The sequence below is a fragment of the Dendrobates tinctorius genome, unplaced genomic scaffold (genome assembly GCF_039654945.1).
Source record: "Dendrobates tinctorius isolate UK_male_01 unplaced genomic scaffold, ASM3965494v1 ptg000093l, whole genome shotgun sequence".
Taxonomy (NCBI): Eukaryota; Metazoa; Chordata; class Amphibia; order Anura; family Dendrobatidae; genus Dendrobates; species Dendrobates tinctorius.
In genome coordinates, this window is record NW_027361761.1 from 14,300,078 (window position 1) to 14,316,873 (window position 16,796).

Genomic DNA, 16,796 nt, shown 5'->3' on the forward strand with positions numbered 1-16,796 from the left:
GTGGCAAGGCGGGCCTTGCAGTCATTGCATAGACAGTGGCGTAGCGTGGGGGGGGCGGTCCGCCATAGGCGACACGTGTGTTGGGGCGGCACGCCAGCAGCAGCAGCAATTCGTCTCCTCTGTGGGAGAAGCGCGGAGGCACAGTGCAGCTGCTGAGATCACTGGAGACATTCAGACTAGAGCAGCGGATCAAGTGCACTGTCCTGTAATCGATTGCCGAGCGCCTGGAGCTGCCAGCCTGTATTTATTGGCCGTGTGTCTGGGGAGGCTGCTGCTGCCTGCTTCATCCGTTTCTCTGGGTTTGACTAGCTGTCCCTGGCTAACCCCTGCCTGGCTCTATGCAGATCATGGAGGAAGCGGGAGCTGGATTACCCTCAGCTGCAGCACAACTGCCCTCGTGCCCAAAGCAGCTGCAGAGCACCAGAGGCTGCAGCTGCCACGTCCCCAGGGATGGCAGCGTGGCCCCGCATGCCCTGCTAAGGTAATGACAGCCGTGCGCTCCGTGCTGCTGCAGGTGGCGGAGGAGGGATGGGAGGGGGCCACAAACTTGCACTGTCACTGCGCTGCCGACTTGTTGATTGCAGGAGGAGGGGAGGGAGCTGTCACCCTGCCTGTCACAGTGCTGTCACCCTGCCCCTACCTGTCACCCTGCCTGTCACTTGCTGTCACCCTGCCCCTACTTGTCACCCTGCCCGTCACTGTGCTGTCACCCTGCCCCTACCTGTCACCCTGCCCGTCACTGTGCTGTAACCCTGCCCCTGGCTGTCACCCTTCCCCTGCCTGTCACACTGCTGTCACCCTGCCTGCCCCTGCCTGTCACCCTGCCCCTACCTGTCACTGCACTGTCACTCTGCCTGTCACCCTGCCTGTCACATCGCTGTCACCCAGCTGTCACACTGCCTGCACCGCACTGTCTCCCTGCCTGTCATAGCACTGTCACCCTGCCCCTGTCTGTCACCCTGCCTGTCACAGCGCTGTCACCCTGCCCTGGCTGTCACTGCACTGTCACTCTACCCCAGCCTATCATCCTGGCTGCCACCCTGCCTGCACTGAACTGTCACCCTACCTGTCATAGCATTGTCACCCTGCCCCTGGCTGTCATAGTGCTGTCACCCTGCCTGGACTCATGGTTGTTATACCTGTCTGCCGCTTCTCTCCCTCCCTTCCTGTCCTCCTTGTCTTGCCTATCTGCATGTCACCCCACTGTCCAAATGCTTATCCTGCCTTATCTGCCTGTCACTCTTCTGTCCACCTGCTGCATTTTTTTCTGCTACCTGCTTCTCTACTTTTCACTGTAACTGTTACCTGTCCTGTCTATCTGTCATCCTGATGTGCATCTGTTTATCCTGATTCTGCTGCCAGCCCTACTACATTTCATCCAACCAATTACCAGTCCCTACCCTGTCTATCCTCCTGCCTGCTTGTTCTGACTGCCTGTCACTCTGCTGTTCACTTGCTTATCTTTGCTCTGTTATTTCTACTTTTACAATGTCAGTGCACAACATATCTGCCTGTTTGTCTGTCACTGGTGTCTGTCTGCCTGTTACTTGTACCTGTGCCTGAGCCTTTTCTGCCTGCCTGTCCTGCTGCTGTCCATCTGATAATCCTGCTTATTTTGCTGCTCGTCCTTCTACTTTTCATCTTGCCTGTCACCAGTGCCTGCTTCCCCATTTTTCTGCCTGTCACCAGTGCCTGCTCCCCCATTTGCCTGCCTGTCACCAGTGCCTGCCCCTATGTTAAGCTACACATGTGTACATCTGGTGTTATATGCAGCCATTGTCAGTCAGTGACTGTAATAATGCTTCAGCACACATGAAGGTAGAGAGGGGGGAATCTGTGTGTCTGAAATGTTGGGGTGCATAAACTTACTGGTGATGTATCTAGATCACAATCAGTCTTGACCACCATTTTTTTCTTTTTTGCTCACACAATAAGAGCTTGTTCAGACAGGCGTATAATTGGGCAGTGTGCTGTCTGTGTGCGCCTGTCATGCTCGCCATGTCTATGTCCGCCATGTCTGTTTTGCCTCATGACGCTGGAGCGGTGTGCATGTGCATCTCATGTCTGCTATCCTGCTTGTTCCCTACAGCAGTGTGCACACTCACCTCATGTCTGCAGAGCTGCAAGATGCCTGCATTTCTGCTTTGCCTTCTGTGATCTTCTCGTCTTGTCTAGAAACCTTGATCATGTGACGTTTCCTAAGATCCTGCACTGTCTGGTTCTGCAATCATCTCGTCATGTCTGAAACCTTGATCATGTGACGTTTCCTAAGATCCTGCACTGTCTGGTTCTGCAATCATCTTGTCATGTCTAGAATCCCTGATCATGTGTCCTTCCTAGGATCCTGCACTGTCTGGTTCTGTGATCATCTCGTCATGTCTGAAACCCTGATCATGTGACTGCGCTCTGTGATCCTGGAGCATCTGAACTAGGAAGTTCTCCCCTGGTCCTGACCCGGAAGAGGAGGTGCTATGCCCTATATTAGACAGCCCCTTCCTATGCTCAGGGCCTAAGTATTGTGTCGTGTCCCTGCATGGCTGCTTGGTCTGTGGGGCGCTCCCTCTATTCTGTGCCTTTGCACTTTGCTCTGTCGTGCGTCTCTGCACACGCTCCGTGCTCGTACTCCGTCTCTTGTCCTGTGCCTTGTCTTATGTTTGTCCATTGTGCCATGTTCGTCCTTGTCCTGCTTGGACTTGTAGTCCTTCTGTTATTCTCTGCCTTGCCTGTTTTCGCTATGCATTGCTTCGTACCTTGCCTTGCTCTGCCTTGTTCCTCCCTATGGTCTCAGTCTTTGCTTGCTCTGTCTCGCTCTCTCCGATGATGCTCTGTAGTGCTCCCTGGCACACGCACCATTCCTCCTCTCTTTCATTTTGTGCTCTTTTCCATGTCTAGTCCCAAGGCTCTGCCTTGGCCCGGCTCTGCCTTGGCCCGGCTCTGGGCTTTGGCCTACGCTCCGCTGCTAGACGATTTCCTATTATGCTTTCTTGCACGCTTCTAGGCTAGTCCCAAGGTTCTCCCTTGGCCCGGCTCTGGGCTTCGGCCTACGCTCCGCTGCTAGCTCTGTTCTTGCTCTGACCTGATTCCGTGTTTCTGCCTATGCTTCCGTTCCTGGTTCCGTACACTGCCTAAGCTCTGTCTTGTTTCTCGTCTTGTCTTCCCTTGCTCTGTTTCTTCGTGTGCCCTTTGCATGCGCCTGGCCTTCCTAGCCTCCTGTTTGTGCCTCAGCTGTGCCCGCCTGCTTGTGCCTCAGCCGTGCTCGTCGGTCAGTGACAGCTGTGTCGCCTGCCATGCCTCAGCCGGGTTCGCTGGAGTCTTGCCCGTCTGTCAGTGCCGCAGCCCGATCAGCTAGCCAGTGCCCCAGCCGTGCCCTCTGTGCTCCCTTGCACTTCACGCTGTTTCCGCACTGTGCTCTGCGTGCTCTCTAAAGCACGTGCAGGCCCTCGCCTGCCCATGGCATACCTCCCGGTGCTTCTGTAAAAGTACGCGCAGGCCTTGCCATGTCCCCTGTCGTGCCCTCTTGGACGCACAGGCCCTAACCCTGTCCTGGAACCCTGACCCTGGCATGCCTCTCTGCACATGCAGGACTCTGCCTCGCCTGACCCTGGCGTGCCTCTCTGCACGCGCAGTACTCTGCCTTGCCTGACCCTGGCGTGCCTCTCTGCACGCGCAGTACTCTGCCTTGCCTGACCCTGGCATGCCTCTTTGCACGCGCAGGACTCTTTGTTACCTTGTGCCTTGGCGTGTCTCTACACACGCACTCTGTCTTAACTTGTGCTTTGGCGTGTCTCTACACACGCACCCTGTCTCGTTTTGTGAACCCTGGCGTGACCCCTACACATGCACCTTGCCTTGCACCTAGCCTTGAACCTGTCAGTATTCTGGGTTTTCTAAATCACCTTGTGAATGAATTTGCCCTTTCTTAAGATGGAGGTTGCTGTTTTTGTGTGCCCTACTTCCTGTTCATGTGTATAAAACTGGCTCAGGTGCTGCCTTTCCTTGCTGGAGTATTCTGCTTCCTTCAGCTGTGCTGCTGGTTTCTGAGTGTGCTTCTGCTGTGGCTCTGGACATTCCCTGTTCTCTGTAGGAAAGCTGCACTCATCTTTGGAACTTAACCCTTGGTTCATGGTATCTGGTAAGAACTGTGTTCCTGAACTATGTGTGGTTCTTAACCCTTCACTCTTCCCCAATGACAGCAGTCGGAACTGTCACCTACCGTATGCCTTAATGTGAACCTGTTTCTGGACTCACCTGTGTTCATGCCGCTCCAGGGATCAACTTGTGAATCAGCTTTTGGACTTTCCTGTGCTCTTGCTGCGTCTGGGATTTACCTATAGACTTGTTCTGGACTTCCCTGTGCTTGCTACATACCTGATTGGACTCTCTCTGCATCACTACGTTGTGAACTGCACCACATCACCTGAGTGTTACACTCACCTTGGATCACATGTTTATCAGGACCCTGTTTTAGGAACTTTACTGAATTGCTATATAGCTTTAGGACTTGTCTCATTTCAGGTTATCAGCATATTGTTTTGGGTGTCACTGCTGTTATAAAATACACTATATGCACTAAAGTAACCCGCTTCTGTCTGTTCATTGCCCCACGCTATCAGAATCCTCGAGTTCCTACAATAGTATTACAGAACCCAGGCGTGTCCCCTACACATGCACCTAGCCTTGAACCCTGGCGTGTCCCCTACACACGCACCTAGCCTTGGACCTTGGCGTGCTCCCTAACACGCACCATACCTGGATATCTGACGTGCCTCCTTGCCTGAACCCTGGTTTGCCTGCCGGATGCCCGGAGCCTGCCGATCACTGCCAGAGATCGTAAGCTGGATGACTGCGGCCTGATGTCCGGAGCTGATGTCTGCAGCCTGATGCCTTGATCATGTCGATCGTTGCCAGCGGTCCGGAGTCCGATGCCATTGTGCCTTTACCTGTACCTAGGTGTGCCACCTGGCACGTACTATGCTATGAACCTTGGCGTGCCCACACGCGCACCTTGCATGATTTGCTTGTTTTCATGTTTGCACTGAATGTGATCCTGAAGATCTTAATGAAGATACCTTGCACTTACCTCTTGTCTTGTTTCCTGCCTGTCCCTGGTCGTCAGACACTCCCGTAGTGTCCCCCTGAGCTGGCCGTCTGGTCCCAGCAGTCGTGGTGGCTCACCCCTTTGGTCTTGCCCCTGACACTTCCTGTACAGGGGGTGGGTTCTCACTAGGTCAGCTCGCCCTAGGTGGGTGGGTGCCACGGCCCAGAGGGTCCACTCTAAAAAGGAAAATGGGCTCAGCAGAGGCTGAGTCCATCACAGCGCCATGGACCATACATGGGCTCCTCGGATGCTTCCGGATTATCAACGACCAGAGGGGTGGCAAATTTTTCGACCGCCCCGGGCGCCACAAACAGTTGCTACGCCACTGTGCATAGGCTAACAGTATGGCAGTACCAAAAGAAAAATGTGAACTTGGTTTTCCTGTGGCCATCCAGTACTTAATAATAATAATAATAATAATAATAATAATATTATTTATATAGCACCATTGGTTCCATGGTGCTGTACATGAGAAGGGGTTACATACAAATTACAGATATCACTTACAGTAAACAAACTAACAATGACAGACTGATACAGAGGGGAGAGAGGACCCTGCCCTTTCGGGCTTACATGCTACAGGATGGTGGGGAAGGAGACAGTAGTTTGGTGGGTTGCAGCAGTTCCCGTGTTGGTTGAGGTGATATCACCGGTAGTGGTGAGAGAGAAGGATTTAGTGGGTTCATTACAGGCTGTAGGCTTTCTTGAAGAGGTGGGTTTTCAGGTTCCGTCTGAAGTTTCCAAATGTGGTTGATAGTCAGACTTGTTGGGGCAAAGAATTCCAGAGAATAGGGGCTATTCGGGAGAAGTCTTGGAGGCGGTTGGGTGAGGAGCGAATAAGTGTGGAGGAGAGAAGGAGGTGTTGGGAGGACCGGAGATTATGTGAGGGAAGGTATCGGGAGATTAGTTCAGAGACATATGGGGAAGACAGGTTATAGATGGCCTTGTAGGTCAGAATTAGTAATTTGAACTGGATACGCTGAGGGAATGGGAGCCAGTGAAGAGATCTGCAGAGGGGAGAAGCGGAGGAGTAGCGAGGAGAGAGATGAATTAGTCGGGCGGCAGAGTTAAGGATGGACTGGAGAGGTGCGAGGGTGTTAGCAGGGAGACCACAGAAAAGGATGTTGCAGTAGTCGAGGCGGGAGATGATGAGGGCATGCACAAGCATTTTAGTAGATTGAGGGTTGAGGAAAGGACGGATTCTGGAAATATTTTTGAGCTAGAGGCGACAGGAGGTAGAAAGAGCTTGGATGTGCGGTTTGAAGGACAGGGCAGAGTCAAAGGTTACTCCGAGGCAGCGGACTTCTGGTACTGGGGAAAGTGTGATGTCATTAATTGTTATAGCTAGGTCGGGTAAAGAAGATCTGTGAGATGGAGGAAAGATGATGAGTTCAGATTTGTCTACATTGAGTTTGAGGAAACGAGAGGAGAAGAAGGAGGATATGGCTGATAGACACTCTGGGATTCTGGACAGCAGAGAGGTGACGTCTGGGCCAGAGAGGTAGATCTGAGTGTCATCAGCATAAAGGTGGTAGTGGAATCCATGGAACTTTATGAGTTGCCCCAGACCAAGTGTATAGATTGAGAAGAGTAGGGGTCCTAAAACAGAGCCTTGGGGGACTCCAACAGAGAGAGGGTGGGATGAGGAGGTGGTGTGGGAGTGGGAGACGCTGAATGTGCGGTTGGAAAGGTATGAGGAGATCCAGGATAGGGCAAGGCCTTTGATGCCAAAGGAGGAGAGGATCTGTAGTAGGAGGCAGTGGTCAACTGTGTCAAATGCAGCGGACAGGTTTAGAAGCTGCAGTACGTGGGTTCAAAGGCTTATTGGGGTGCCTGTAACTTTGTGGCAAGGCGGGCCTTGCAGTCATTGCATAGGTTAGCAGTATGGCATTACCAAATTAAAAATAATGGTAACTTTGGTTTCCTGTGACCATCAAGGATGTGAGTTCAAAGGCTTTTTGGGGTGCATGTGACTTTGGTGCAGGGCGGGCCTTGCATTCAATGCTTAGGATAACAGTATGACAGCACCAAAAGAATAATATGAACTTGGTTTTCCTGTGGCCATCCAGTACGTGGGTTCAAAAGCTTACTGGGGTGCGTGTAACTTTGTGTGAAGGTGTGCCTTGCATTCAATGCATAAGCAAACAGTATGGGAGTACCAAATGAAAAATAATGGAAACTTTAGTTTCCTGTGGCCATCCAGGACATCTGTTCCAAGGGGTATTGGGGTGATTGTAACTTTGGGGCAAGGCAGCCTTTGCATTCAATGCATAGGCAAACACTATGACCCACTTTCTTATAATGGGAACATTTTTTCAGATGGCCCTCCTGTACGTCTCGTGAAAGGGGTATTGGGGAGGATCCTAATTTTCAGCAGCCCAACCACTCAATGCATAGGCAATAACAGTATAGGAGACCCACTGTTTAATAATGGCCCTTTTAGAATAGTAAAGCCGACTGATGCCCCTATAAAAATAGGCTCTGTGACTTTAAAAGTCACTCCTTGAAAGCAAAATCGTGGCTTTTTTTTTGCAGTTGCCGTTGTATGGTTAATAATGGTGATCGCAAAAGCGGGGTCGGTAAAAACCGACTCAAATCATGTTCTCTGGGGTCTCGGCTACCCCTAGCAGCCAAGACCCCGGAGAAAATCCGACTCTGGGGGCGCTATGCAGTTTTTTTGCAGCGCCGTTAATCAACGGCATTGTGGTTTAAGTACCCTTAACTACCGCTGCTAAAAGGCGTATCGGCGGTCGTTAAGTTGGTAAACATGGACATGTGAATGAGCTCTTAGAAGAAGGTTTCTGCAATTGTTTTACTGCAAGAAAAACTGCAGCCAGATGGTTGTAATTTAGTAGGGAGTTATAATTTTTTATTGTGTTTTTTTACCCCCAGTTTTAGTGTGTTCTCTGGTGCATCGTTTTTGGAAAAAAACTACCATAATTTACTGAGCTTCATGCAGCTTTTGATTCAGAGCCAAAGCTGGCTCCATTAGTAGGAAATACAGAGTATAACCTTCCTTTTATATCTCTTATTCTTTCTGAATGCATTCTAACATTGGCTCAAAAAAACTGCATTAAATTGTGACATTTTCCCAAAATCTACCCCATGTGAATCCACTCTAAGGGGTTAAGTAAAGCCACATTGTAATGTATGGGATGGACTTCGATGCCACCAGTAGAGGGCTTAAATATTCACTTCAACATCACAGACTGGGAGATAAGACAGAGCTGGCTGGATGATCGACTGCACGGTGAGAACTTGCTCTGCTGATAGTTACACCTTTTATTTCATTTAATATAATATAAGCATGTAATGTAAATGTAAGAAACAGTTTTAGGTGCACTGAATATATTACATTGCTGTTAATTATTTTGAAAACTGATTTGACAATCATTTATCCATTCACTGATCTGTTTTACAACTCGCACCATAGCAGCCTGCCATGGATTGTAGCCTTCCAATAAAATTACTGACAAGTGACTTGAAGAACATTGACAATCAAATACCTTTGGTACTTCACGGGTCAGATATATTAGGCATAAAGGAAAACTGTCAGATTATTTGCAGGAAAAATGGACAAGTGCAAGAATCTGAGAGATCAAGACAGTGACATGGCTGAGTTTATAGACTTGATCTGCTGACGTGTTGCTCCATGAAAAATATTCAGGATTGAGAGTCCTCAGTGGTTGATACCTTTTAATGGCTAACTGAAAAGATGGTAACAAATTGCAAGCTTTCGAGACTACTCAGGTCTCTTCATCAGGCATTGACTAATACAAAATCTGAAGAGTCACATATTTATGCACAACACAGCACAGAAAAAATGCAATAGATAAGACAAGTGACGTGAAGCAGAATTATCATTATGGGAGAGAGAGAAACATAAATATTGGACCAGTTCATAGATATGGAGACTGGATTTTTTATTGTGCTCTGATTGGGGTCTCCTAATGTGTTGTGATGCCCCCACAAGGTCTTAGGAGCAAATTCCTTACTTGATGTAAAAAGACATAAATCCATGCGACACATTCATTCCAGCATTGGAGTGTCAAAGGTCATCATGAGCTTGTACTCACAGACTCTTCTCTCTCTCTGAGATGTGAAGTTACTTTTCAATACCAGTAATTTCTCATCCATGGTGTTGTGATCAGGCATACAAAAATGTTTTGCCACAGTTAGAGCCATTCTTTTTTCTGTTATTGTGTGACGATGAGAATTCATCCTTGTTCTCCCCCACATATAGACCCCCAGTTGGACATTTAGTACAAATAATTATGTATACCACTTTAGATGTGATACAGCTGAAAGTGCCTGGGATCTTGTAGTCCTGATGTGAATTGGGGATCTTTATCTTGTCCATTATAAATAGACAGGTTTTACATTTTTTCTGGTTGCAAGGAAAGGTTCCTGCAGCTGTTGGAGAAGACAGGGAGCTTCTGACAATGATGCTTCTTAGATTTGGGGGCTGACTAAAGCACAGCAGTGGGAGGTCTGGAAAAATGGATTGTAATCGGGCATCTTTTTGTAGTAAAGGTTGTAATTTCCGTGCAGCTCCCCTTAGCACCTCCAGATTTGGGTTGTAGGTGACTACTAGATGCACCCGCTTATTTTCTTCTTTAGCTTTGTAATGTAGCAGGTGATTCCTTGACATTCTGGTGGCTCTTGTAATTTGGTTTTCAATCATTCTTAGATGGTAGCCCTGATTCAAAAAGGTCTTTTTGAGGCGACCAAGGTGTTCATCTCTATCCATGGGGTTGGAACATATACGATTGTATCTGATAGCTTGGCTGTAGATAATAGAGTTCTTTATGTGTTTTGGATGGAAACTGTCCCATTTAAGGTATGTTGGAAGGTGGATTGGCTTCTGATACAGGGATGTCTATTTCATTGTTTTTTTAGGTTAATGATGGTGTCCAAAAAGTTAATCGCCATGCTGGAGTAGTTGAGTGTTAAGTTGATGGTGGGATGAAATTGATTAAACTGTTCGTGGAACATCTTTAGCTGTTGCTCAGACTCCATTCAGTTGATTAAAATATCATCAATGAAGCGGTAGTAGGGCAGAGGCCTGATGGGACATCAGGACAAAAAGTCGCTTTCAAGCTTGGCTTGAAAAGATTTGCATATTGTGGAGCCATTTTACTTCCCATAGCTGTGCCAGTCTCCTGTAGATAGATGCTATTGTCAAATTCAAAGTAATTGAGGGTGAGGATGAATTTTATAAGTTTCATCACAGCATCAGCATCAGTCACTGTGTTTTCCATGAAGAATGTGCAGGCATTTAATCCATCCTGATGTAGGATATTAGAGTACAAAGATTCCACATCCATGGTGGCCAGGATGCTTCCTTCTGGTAGAGGACCTATTGCTGCTAGTTTATTCAATAGGTCAATTGTGTCCTGAATGTAGCTGGGTGTATCCTTCACCAGTGGTTTAAGAATACCCTCTACCCATCCAGATACCTGCTCAGTAAGGGTGCCCACACATGAAATAATTGGTTTCCTGGATTTCCAGATTTGTGGATTTTTGGAAGCATGTAGAATGTCCCTATTCTTGGACTCTCTGGTAGCAGGTCATCGCCGGCTCTTATGGACTGGTCAGGCAGACAAGATACCAACTTGTTTAGTTTCTTGTAATAGTCCTGTGTAGGATCTGACTCCAATTTTTTGTAGTAGCGTGTGTCCATAAGTTGCCTGTTTGCTTCCTTCATGTAGTCTGATGTATTCATCATGAATATTGCACCACCCTTGTCAGCAGGTTTAATGATGATTTCTTTGTTGGTTTTTAATGTATCACTCCACCGCCAACAGGTCACCTGAGCTCAGCTGTCACTTTGCAGCACTACAGCGTGAGAATTTTCTGACGTTGTAGTGCAGTGAAGTGAGAGGCTAATCTCCAATGACACACTGCTGGAGGGTTATCTCCGGTGGCAAGTGTGTAATCAGAGGCCTATAGAGAGGTCACATCTGCTGATGTGACAGCTCTATAGGGGAGATTGTCGTGGGACACTTGTTATTAATGGGATGCGTTGGACAAGGAGTATATCGTTGGTTTGTTGTTTTATATTTTGCGGGTGATCGATGGCTTCGCTAGGATCTGGGCGTGTAATAAAAATTATGAAAAATTGTGTCGTGTTTTTTCATTAAAATGCTTTATTCTTATGTGTGTGGGTTTTTTAACCCTTTATTAATATAAGATTAATAATAGATAGGCGTCTTATTGACGCCTCTCCATTATTAGCCGAGCTTAATGTCACCTTACAATAGCAAGGTGACATCAACCCCTTATATTATCCTATATGAAACCACTACACGGTAGTGGGAAGAGAGGGGCTAAGTGCCAGAATTGGTGCATCTCATAGATGCGCCATTTCTGGGGCACCTGTGGGCTGGTAATTGTAGCCAGGGGGGCCAATATCCATGGCCCCTTCCTAAGCTATGAATATTAGCCCGCAGCTGTCTGTGTAGCCTTTCTGGCTATAAAATATAGGGGTACCCCACGTCATTATTTTGGGGGGTCCCCCTATTTTAATAGCCAGTAAAGGCTATGCAGACATTTGGCATATTTGGCATCTTTAGGTACTAATTGCGCATTCATTAGCGCCTCATTGTACATACAAAAGTCGTTGGCTGATCATGCTGTGTGTATGACATGTTTCTTTCTTGCGCCTGCACACATCATCATTTGCAATGCCATCTTAGGTAGGGCACACGCTCAGAGAACCTCCTATATAGCACATATTATCTGCACACTTCAGGTCAATTCCTCCCATTTGCTTCTCATATTGCTGGGAAGTTTTAAATTAAGGATGGAAGGAAAGGTTTGTGGATGATTTCTGCACTTGCTGGCAGTTAATGAGATGTATATGCCAGGCTATAAAACAAAATGGAGTGCCCTACGCGTGTCGCACACCAAAAGGTGGCTTCATCAGTAGGGCACTCCACAAGCTCCCCCTTTGTAAGTGGCACTATATAGGGACTATGCAGGCAGGATTTAATCTTGGTCATTTTAGCCTTTTGGCTACACCATGATTGCTATACTTTTCATCTATGCTTAGTACCCTATGGTGTTTATTTTCATGGCTCAGTTGCTTACATTTGTTATCACTTGCATTCATTATTGTACTATAGTCTATTTGGATGGATTATTCAATGGATCATTATGTTTAGTATTACATCTCTGAACATTTCTTCATTGCAGGTATGCTATTGTATGTGATATATTCTAGAGCCTTTTTTTATATATGTCCATTTACTGGAGGGAGCTCTTTGGGCTTTATTATAAGCCTTTGTGATAGTTTCATGTCATTGTATGACTTTTTAAATGTTTTTACATGGATGTTGTCTTTTTGTTACCAATAAAATTTGTAATTTTGCAGTGATCCCTGCATTTTGGTCAGTAGCTTTTTCTCCATTTTCTCAGGTACATAGACAATGTCTTCTTCCTACGGAAGGGTACCCAAGGAAGAGCTGAATCACTTTCATGAATTTCTAATTAAAATTGACAAAACTATTAAATTCACGTTAATATCATCCAGGGAAAGCATACAATTTTTAGATGTACTGGTGTGACAAGAGAATGAATATTTAACCAGTACTTTATTTGCTAAGCAGACAGAAACAATCTATTGTTATATAATAGCCAACATGCGTGCAGCATGCTAAGGTCAATACCACTGAGACAACTTTTAAGAGTTCAGCAGATAGTTAATGATATGTAGAAAGTGAATGGAGTCATGGATTCCTTGGTAGAAAAGTTTAGACATAGAGGGTACCCTGAGAATCTGTTGGGTCCAACAAAAAAGAAGGTTATGAAACAAGAAAGGGCCTAATTACTACGGACTAAGCTAAAAAGAAAAGAACTATCATGAATTCCATTTGTAATAACCTTTACAGAGGAGAGTAGGGATGTAGTGGGTATCATTAGGATTCATTGGGGCATGTTAGCAAAATACCTCCCAAACCTAGAAGAATTCAAGAGCCCACCACTCTTTTCTTATAGAAAGAATAAAAACATTAGGGATTATTTAATAAAGTCTGATATACCGTAGGTTCCTTGAAGAAATCACATCAGGCCTCCCTAATGGGAACTGAGAGGAAAGGCTGCTATCCGTGTTTGACATGCATAAATTGCCTAGTCCAAAGTATACCCCGGGTTATATTCTGGTCTAGGCCACATTATACCCCTCCAGGCCAGAATATACCCCCCAGTGATGTAAAATAGCCTGGGCCACACTATGTCCAGGGTTGAAGAGGCCTAGGCCTCGGGTATATTCTGGCCTAGGCCAAAGTATACCCCGGTTATATTCTAGCCTAGACTAAACTATACCACTATACCCCTCCAAGCCCGAATATTAGTGTGTTTTTCCTGCTGCAGTTGTTCTACAGAATGACTACAAAGGCAGAAAGTAGGGCTACTCTTACAGTATGTGTTGGTGGAGTTGCATTACACTGACAGTAGATGGCGTTCTTCCATCAGTGCATAGTTAATGTTATGTTGTATTGTAGCTTGCTATGCATGTTTCTCTCTGCTCTCTATGATAAGCACTCATTTATCCAGCATGAGTTCCTCTTCTATCCTGATAAGATATGTAAAGTGAATTTGCAACAGCCCCAAGACCAAAATAAAGCCCCCGTTACACACTGCGATATCGCTAACAAAGTCACTGATTTTGTGACGTTACAGCGATGTTGCTAGCGATATCGCTGCATGTGATACTTACCTCCGACCGGCTCCCCCGCTGGTTATCGCTGATCGCGCGAGAAGCTCCTGGACCATTCCTTGTCGTCAGCTTCCTGCGGCGCTTCCTGTGGCTCCGACGAGCGACGCGTGGAGCCGGGCGGGAGGACGCAGGATCGCCGCATCTGACAGGTAAGTAGCGACCCCCGACCCCAGCGATGTCGCTGGTGAGATCTGCCTGTGTGGCAGCTCACTAGCGACCACCTAGCGATTCACCAGCGATCCTGACTGCGTCATATCGCTAGTCGGGATCGCTGGTGCATCGCTAGGTGTAACGGTACCCTAAGTTTTCCAATTTTGACAACCATGGAAGACCAACTGTATAACCAGCTATTGAGATTGTTCACTTCAACGGAACAAAAGTACCCCCAGTGGATCTACGATCTACCTCCAGAGAAGCATGTAAGTACCAAGTCCCAGTTTAGGCAAACATCTAAGCCATATCGAGCAGACGGAGGGATTCTTTACCATGGGGAAAAGGAGGTTCTCACTGAAAGTCGACTGCCAAATTTCCTAAGGGCCTGTCATGTCAATCCAATTTCTGATGGCCATTTTGGCAAAGATAAAACCTTACACAAAATCTCTGACCCATTATTACTGGGAGGGAATGAAGAATGACATTCTCAAACATGTCAAAGCCTGTCAAAAATGTTTTGTCATAAATACCAAAACCAGCAATGAGGCTCCACCACTCAACAATATACCAGTACCTGGAAAAGTATGGAGCTTTGTCAGTATTGATATGATCGGTCCTCTTCAGGAAAAATCAAACGGCAACAAATATATAGTTGCTGCCACTGGTCATTTCTCCAAGTGGTCAGAAGCAAAAGCTGTTCCAGACAAGAGTGTCAAGTAAGTATGGACACTCTGATTAGAGACCAGGGAAGAGAGTTTGTGAACTTTATCATTGACAACCTGATGGAACAATTTCAAACAGATCACCTTATTTCATCTGCCTACCACCCACAAATGACCAGCAGGAACGTGACAATTCAACACTCAGAGAATCTCTTTGTAAGCTTCTCAATGAAAAAGAAAATAACTGTGACCAGTTGATCCCTTGTATTTTGTTTGCCTATCACACATGAGTGCATGTTTCAACAAAGTGCACTCCATTTGAGGTCATGTTTTGACTGAAGGCCAAGCTTCCTATCGACCTCGATCCCTCAGAAATTGACACCATGGACCTCATGTTCCTTCCAGATTATGCTAATCCTGATGTACTAAATACACTGGCAATCATTCGTAAAAATCTCCACTCGACCATCAGTACCAACACCAGAAATGTTCATTTGATCGTCGACACAAAAGCAGTAATGAAATCACTTAGGGCACCATCATTTACATGAAGAATCATTGCCGTATTTATTGCATGTTTTCAAAGATGGAACCACACTGGGTTGGACCCTACTTTGTTGTGGAATCGTTGACCAAGGGACAAGTAAAACTTAAGAACAATAAGGCTGCCAAGATACTGAGCAACACCTATCATGCCAGCAGCCTTAAGATTTACCAAGATGATACTTTGGCCTAGGCCAGAATATACCCAGGTTATACTCTGGCCAAGGCCACTTTAACCCCGGGCATAGTCTGGCCCATGCTATTTTACACCCTTGGGGGGTATAGTCTGGTCTGGAGGGGTATAATGTGGTCTAGGCCAGAATATACCCTGGGGAATACTCTGGCCTAGGTCACTTTAACCCCAGGCTAAGTCTGGAATGGGGTATATTCTGGCCTGTTACACCGGTACAAAGAAGAGTCAGTGATAGAGAGCGCCTCCTGAAAAAAAGGTAACTCAGATGGATCTATGAATTGAATACCCTTAGACCAGTGGGATTAAGTGTGGATTTTAAAATACATTCCACTTTTTGATTCAAAGTATATGCTATACATGAGTGGAAATTCCTTGGTTTCTCTCCAGTATATAAGGACTGAAGTGCATTAGAGATACTTTTATTAATATATATTTCATGATTATATTGTTTGTTTTTTTTAAAATATAGGTGTATTAATTTTTGTTTTCCCAGATATGTCAACATCATTCACGAGTCACCAACACTGTGCACACTCACCCAAGGGGATATGTGATCATATGGAAGATGAGTGATTAATGATCATATATCACAAGTAATTTTTCGGCAATATGAGTTTTTATCTCATTGCATTTTTTACAAAACTGTTTGCCAATAATAAGAAAATAGAGAGCCATGTTTTGACACTCTCTTAGAATAAAGATTTTAGTGAATATGGAGCTGGGAAAGGCATTCTCACCTCTATGGATACTTTGGTTGATGTATCTTGATTTGGAAGGATTGGAAGACCACCTAAAGATGCCATTGGTAGCAGGAGGTCACATGGATAAAGGATCATCCTGCATCCTGAATAAAAGACCGTCCTGCATGCGTATTCTTATTGACACCTCTCCATTATTAACCAGGCTTAATGTCACCTTACAATAGCAAGGTGACATTAACCCATTATTACCCCATATGCCACCTGCTACAGGGCAATGGGAAGAGAGTGGGTAAGTGCTGGGGTGGCTGGGGGCATATTTTTTTTTAGCCAGGGAGGGCCCAAAAACAATGGTCCCTCTCTTGGCTATTCATTTCTGCCCTCAGTCACTGGCTTGCCCTCTCTGGCAGAGAAAATTGGGCGGGAGCACACGCCAGTTTTTTCCATGAATTAATCCTTTAACACCTACAGCTCCAAAATTTAACACACATACACTAATAACATTATTAGTGAGGGACATATAAAGATATAACGGATATGCAATGGCTTATAGTATGTAAACCATGTGTCCTATCCTGTAGGGTTCTGTAATAATTTTACAGATGCCAGCAATTGAATTTTAGCCTATTCTGCTATCTATATCTCTATGATATATATATATATATATATGTATGTGTGTGTGTGTGTGTGTGTGTGTGTCTCACTGACACACACACATATATATATGTGT

The 16,796-nt window shown here is 46.0% G+C and overlaps 1 protein-coding gene across 1 annotated transcript in view; it reads left to right on the forward strand.

Annotated features, from left to right (window-relative positions):
- The first annotated feature begins 8,540 nt into the window (after nt 1-8,540).
- The window catches only part of LOC141098571 (cytochrome P450 2C23-like), a 211,295-nt gene continuing 203,039 nt past the window's right edge, over nt 8,541-16,796 (forward strand). The window contains exon 1 of the mRNA XM_073586477.1: nt 8,541-8,640. Within this exon, the coding sequence (XP_073442578.1) occupies nt 8,541-8,640 (100 nt within the window). The remainder of the gene's footprint in view (nt 8,641-16,796) is intronic.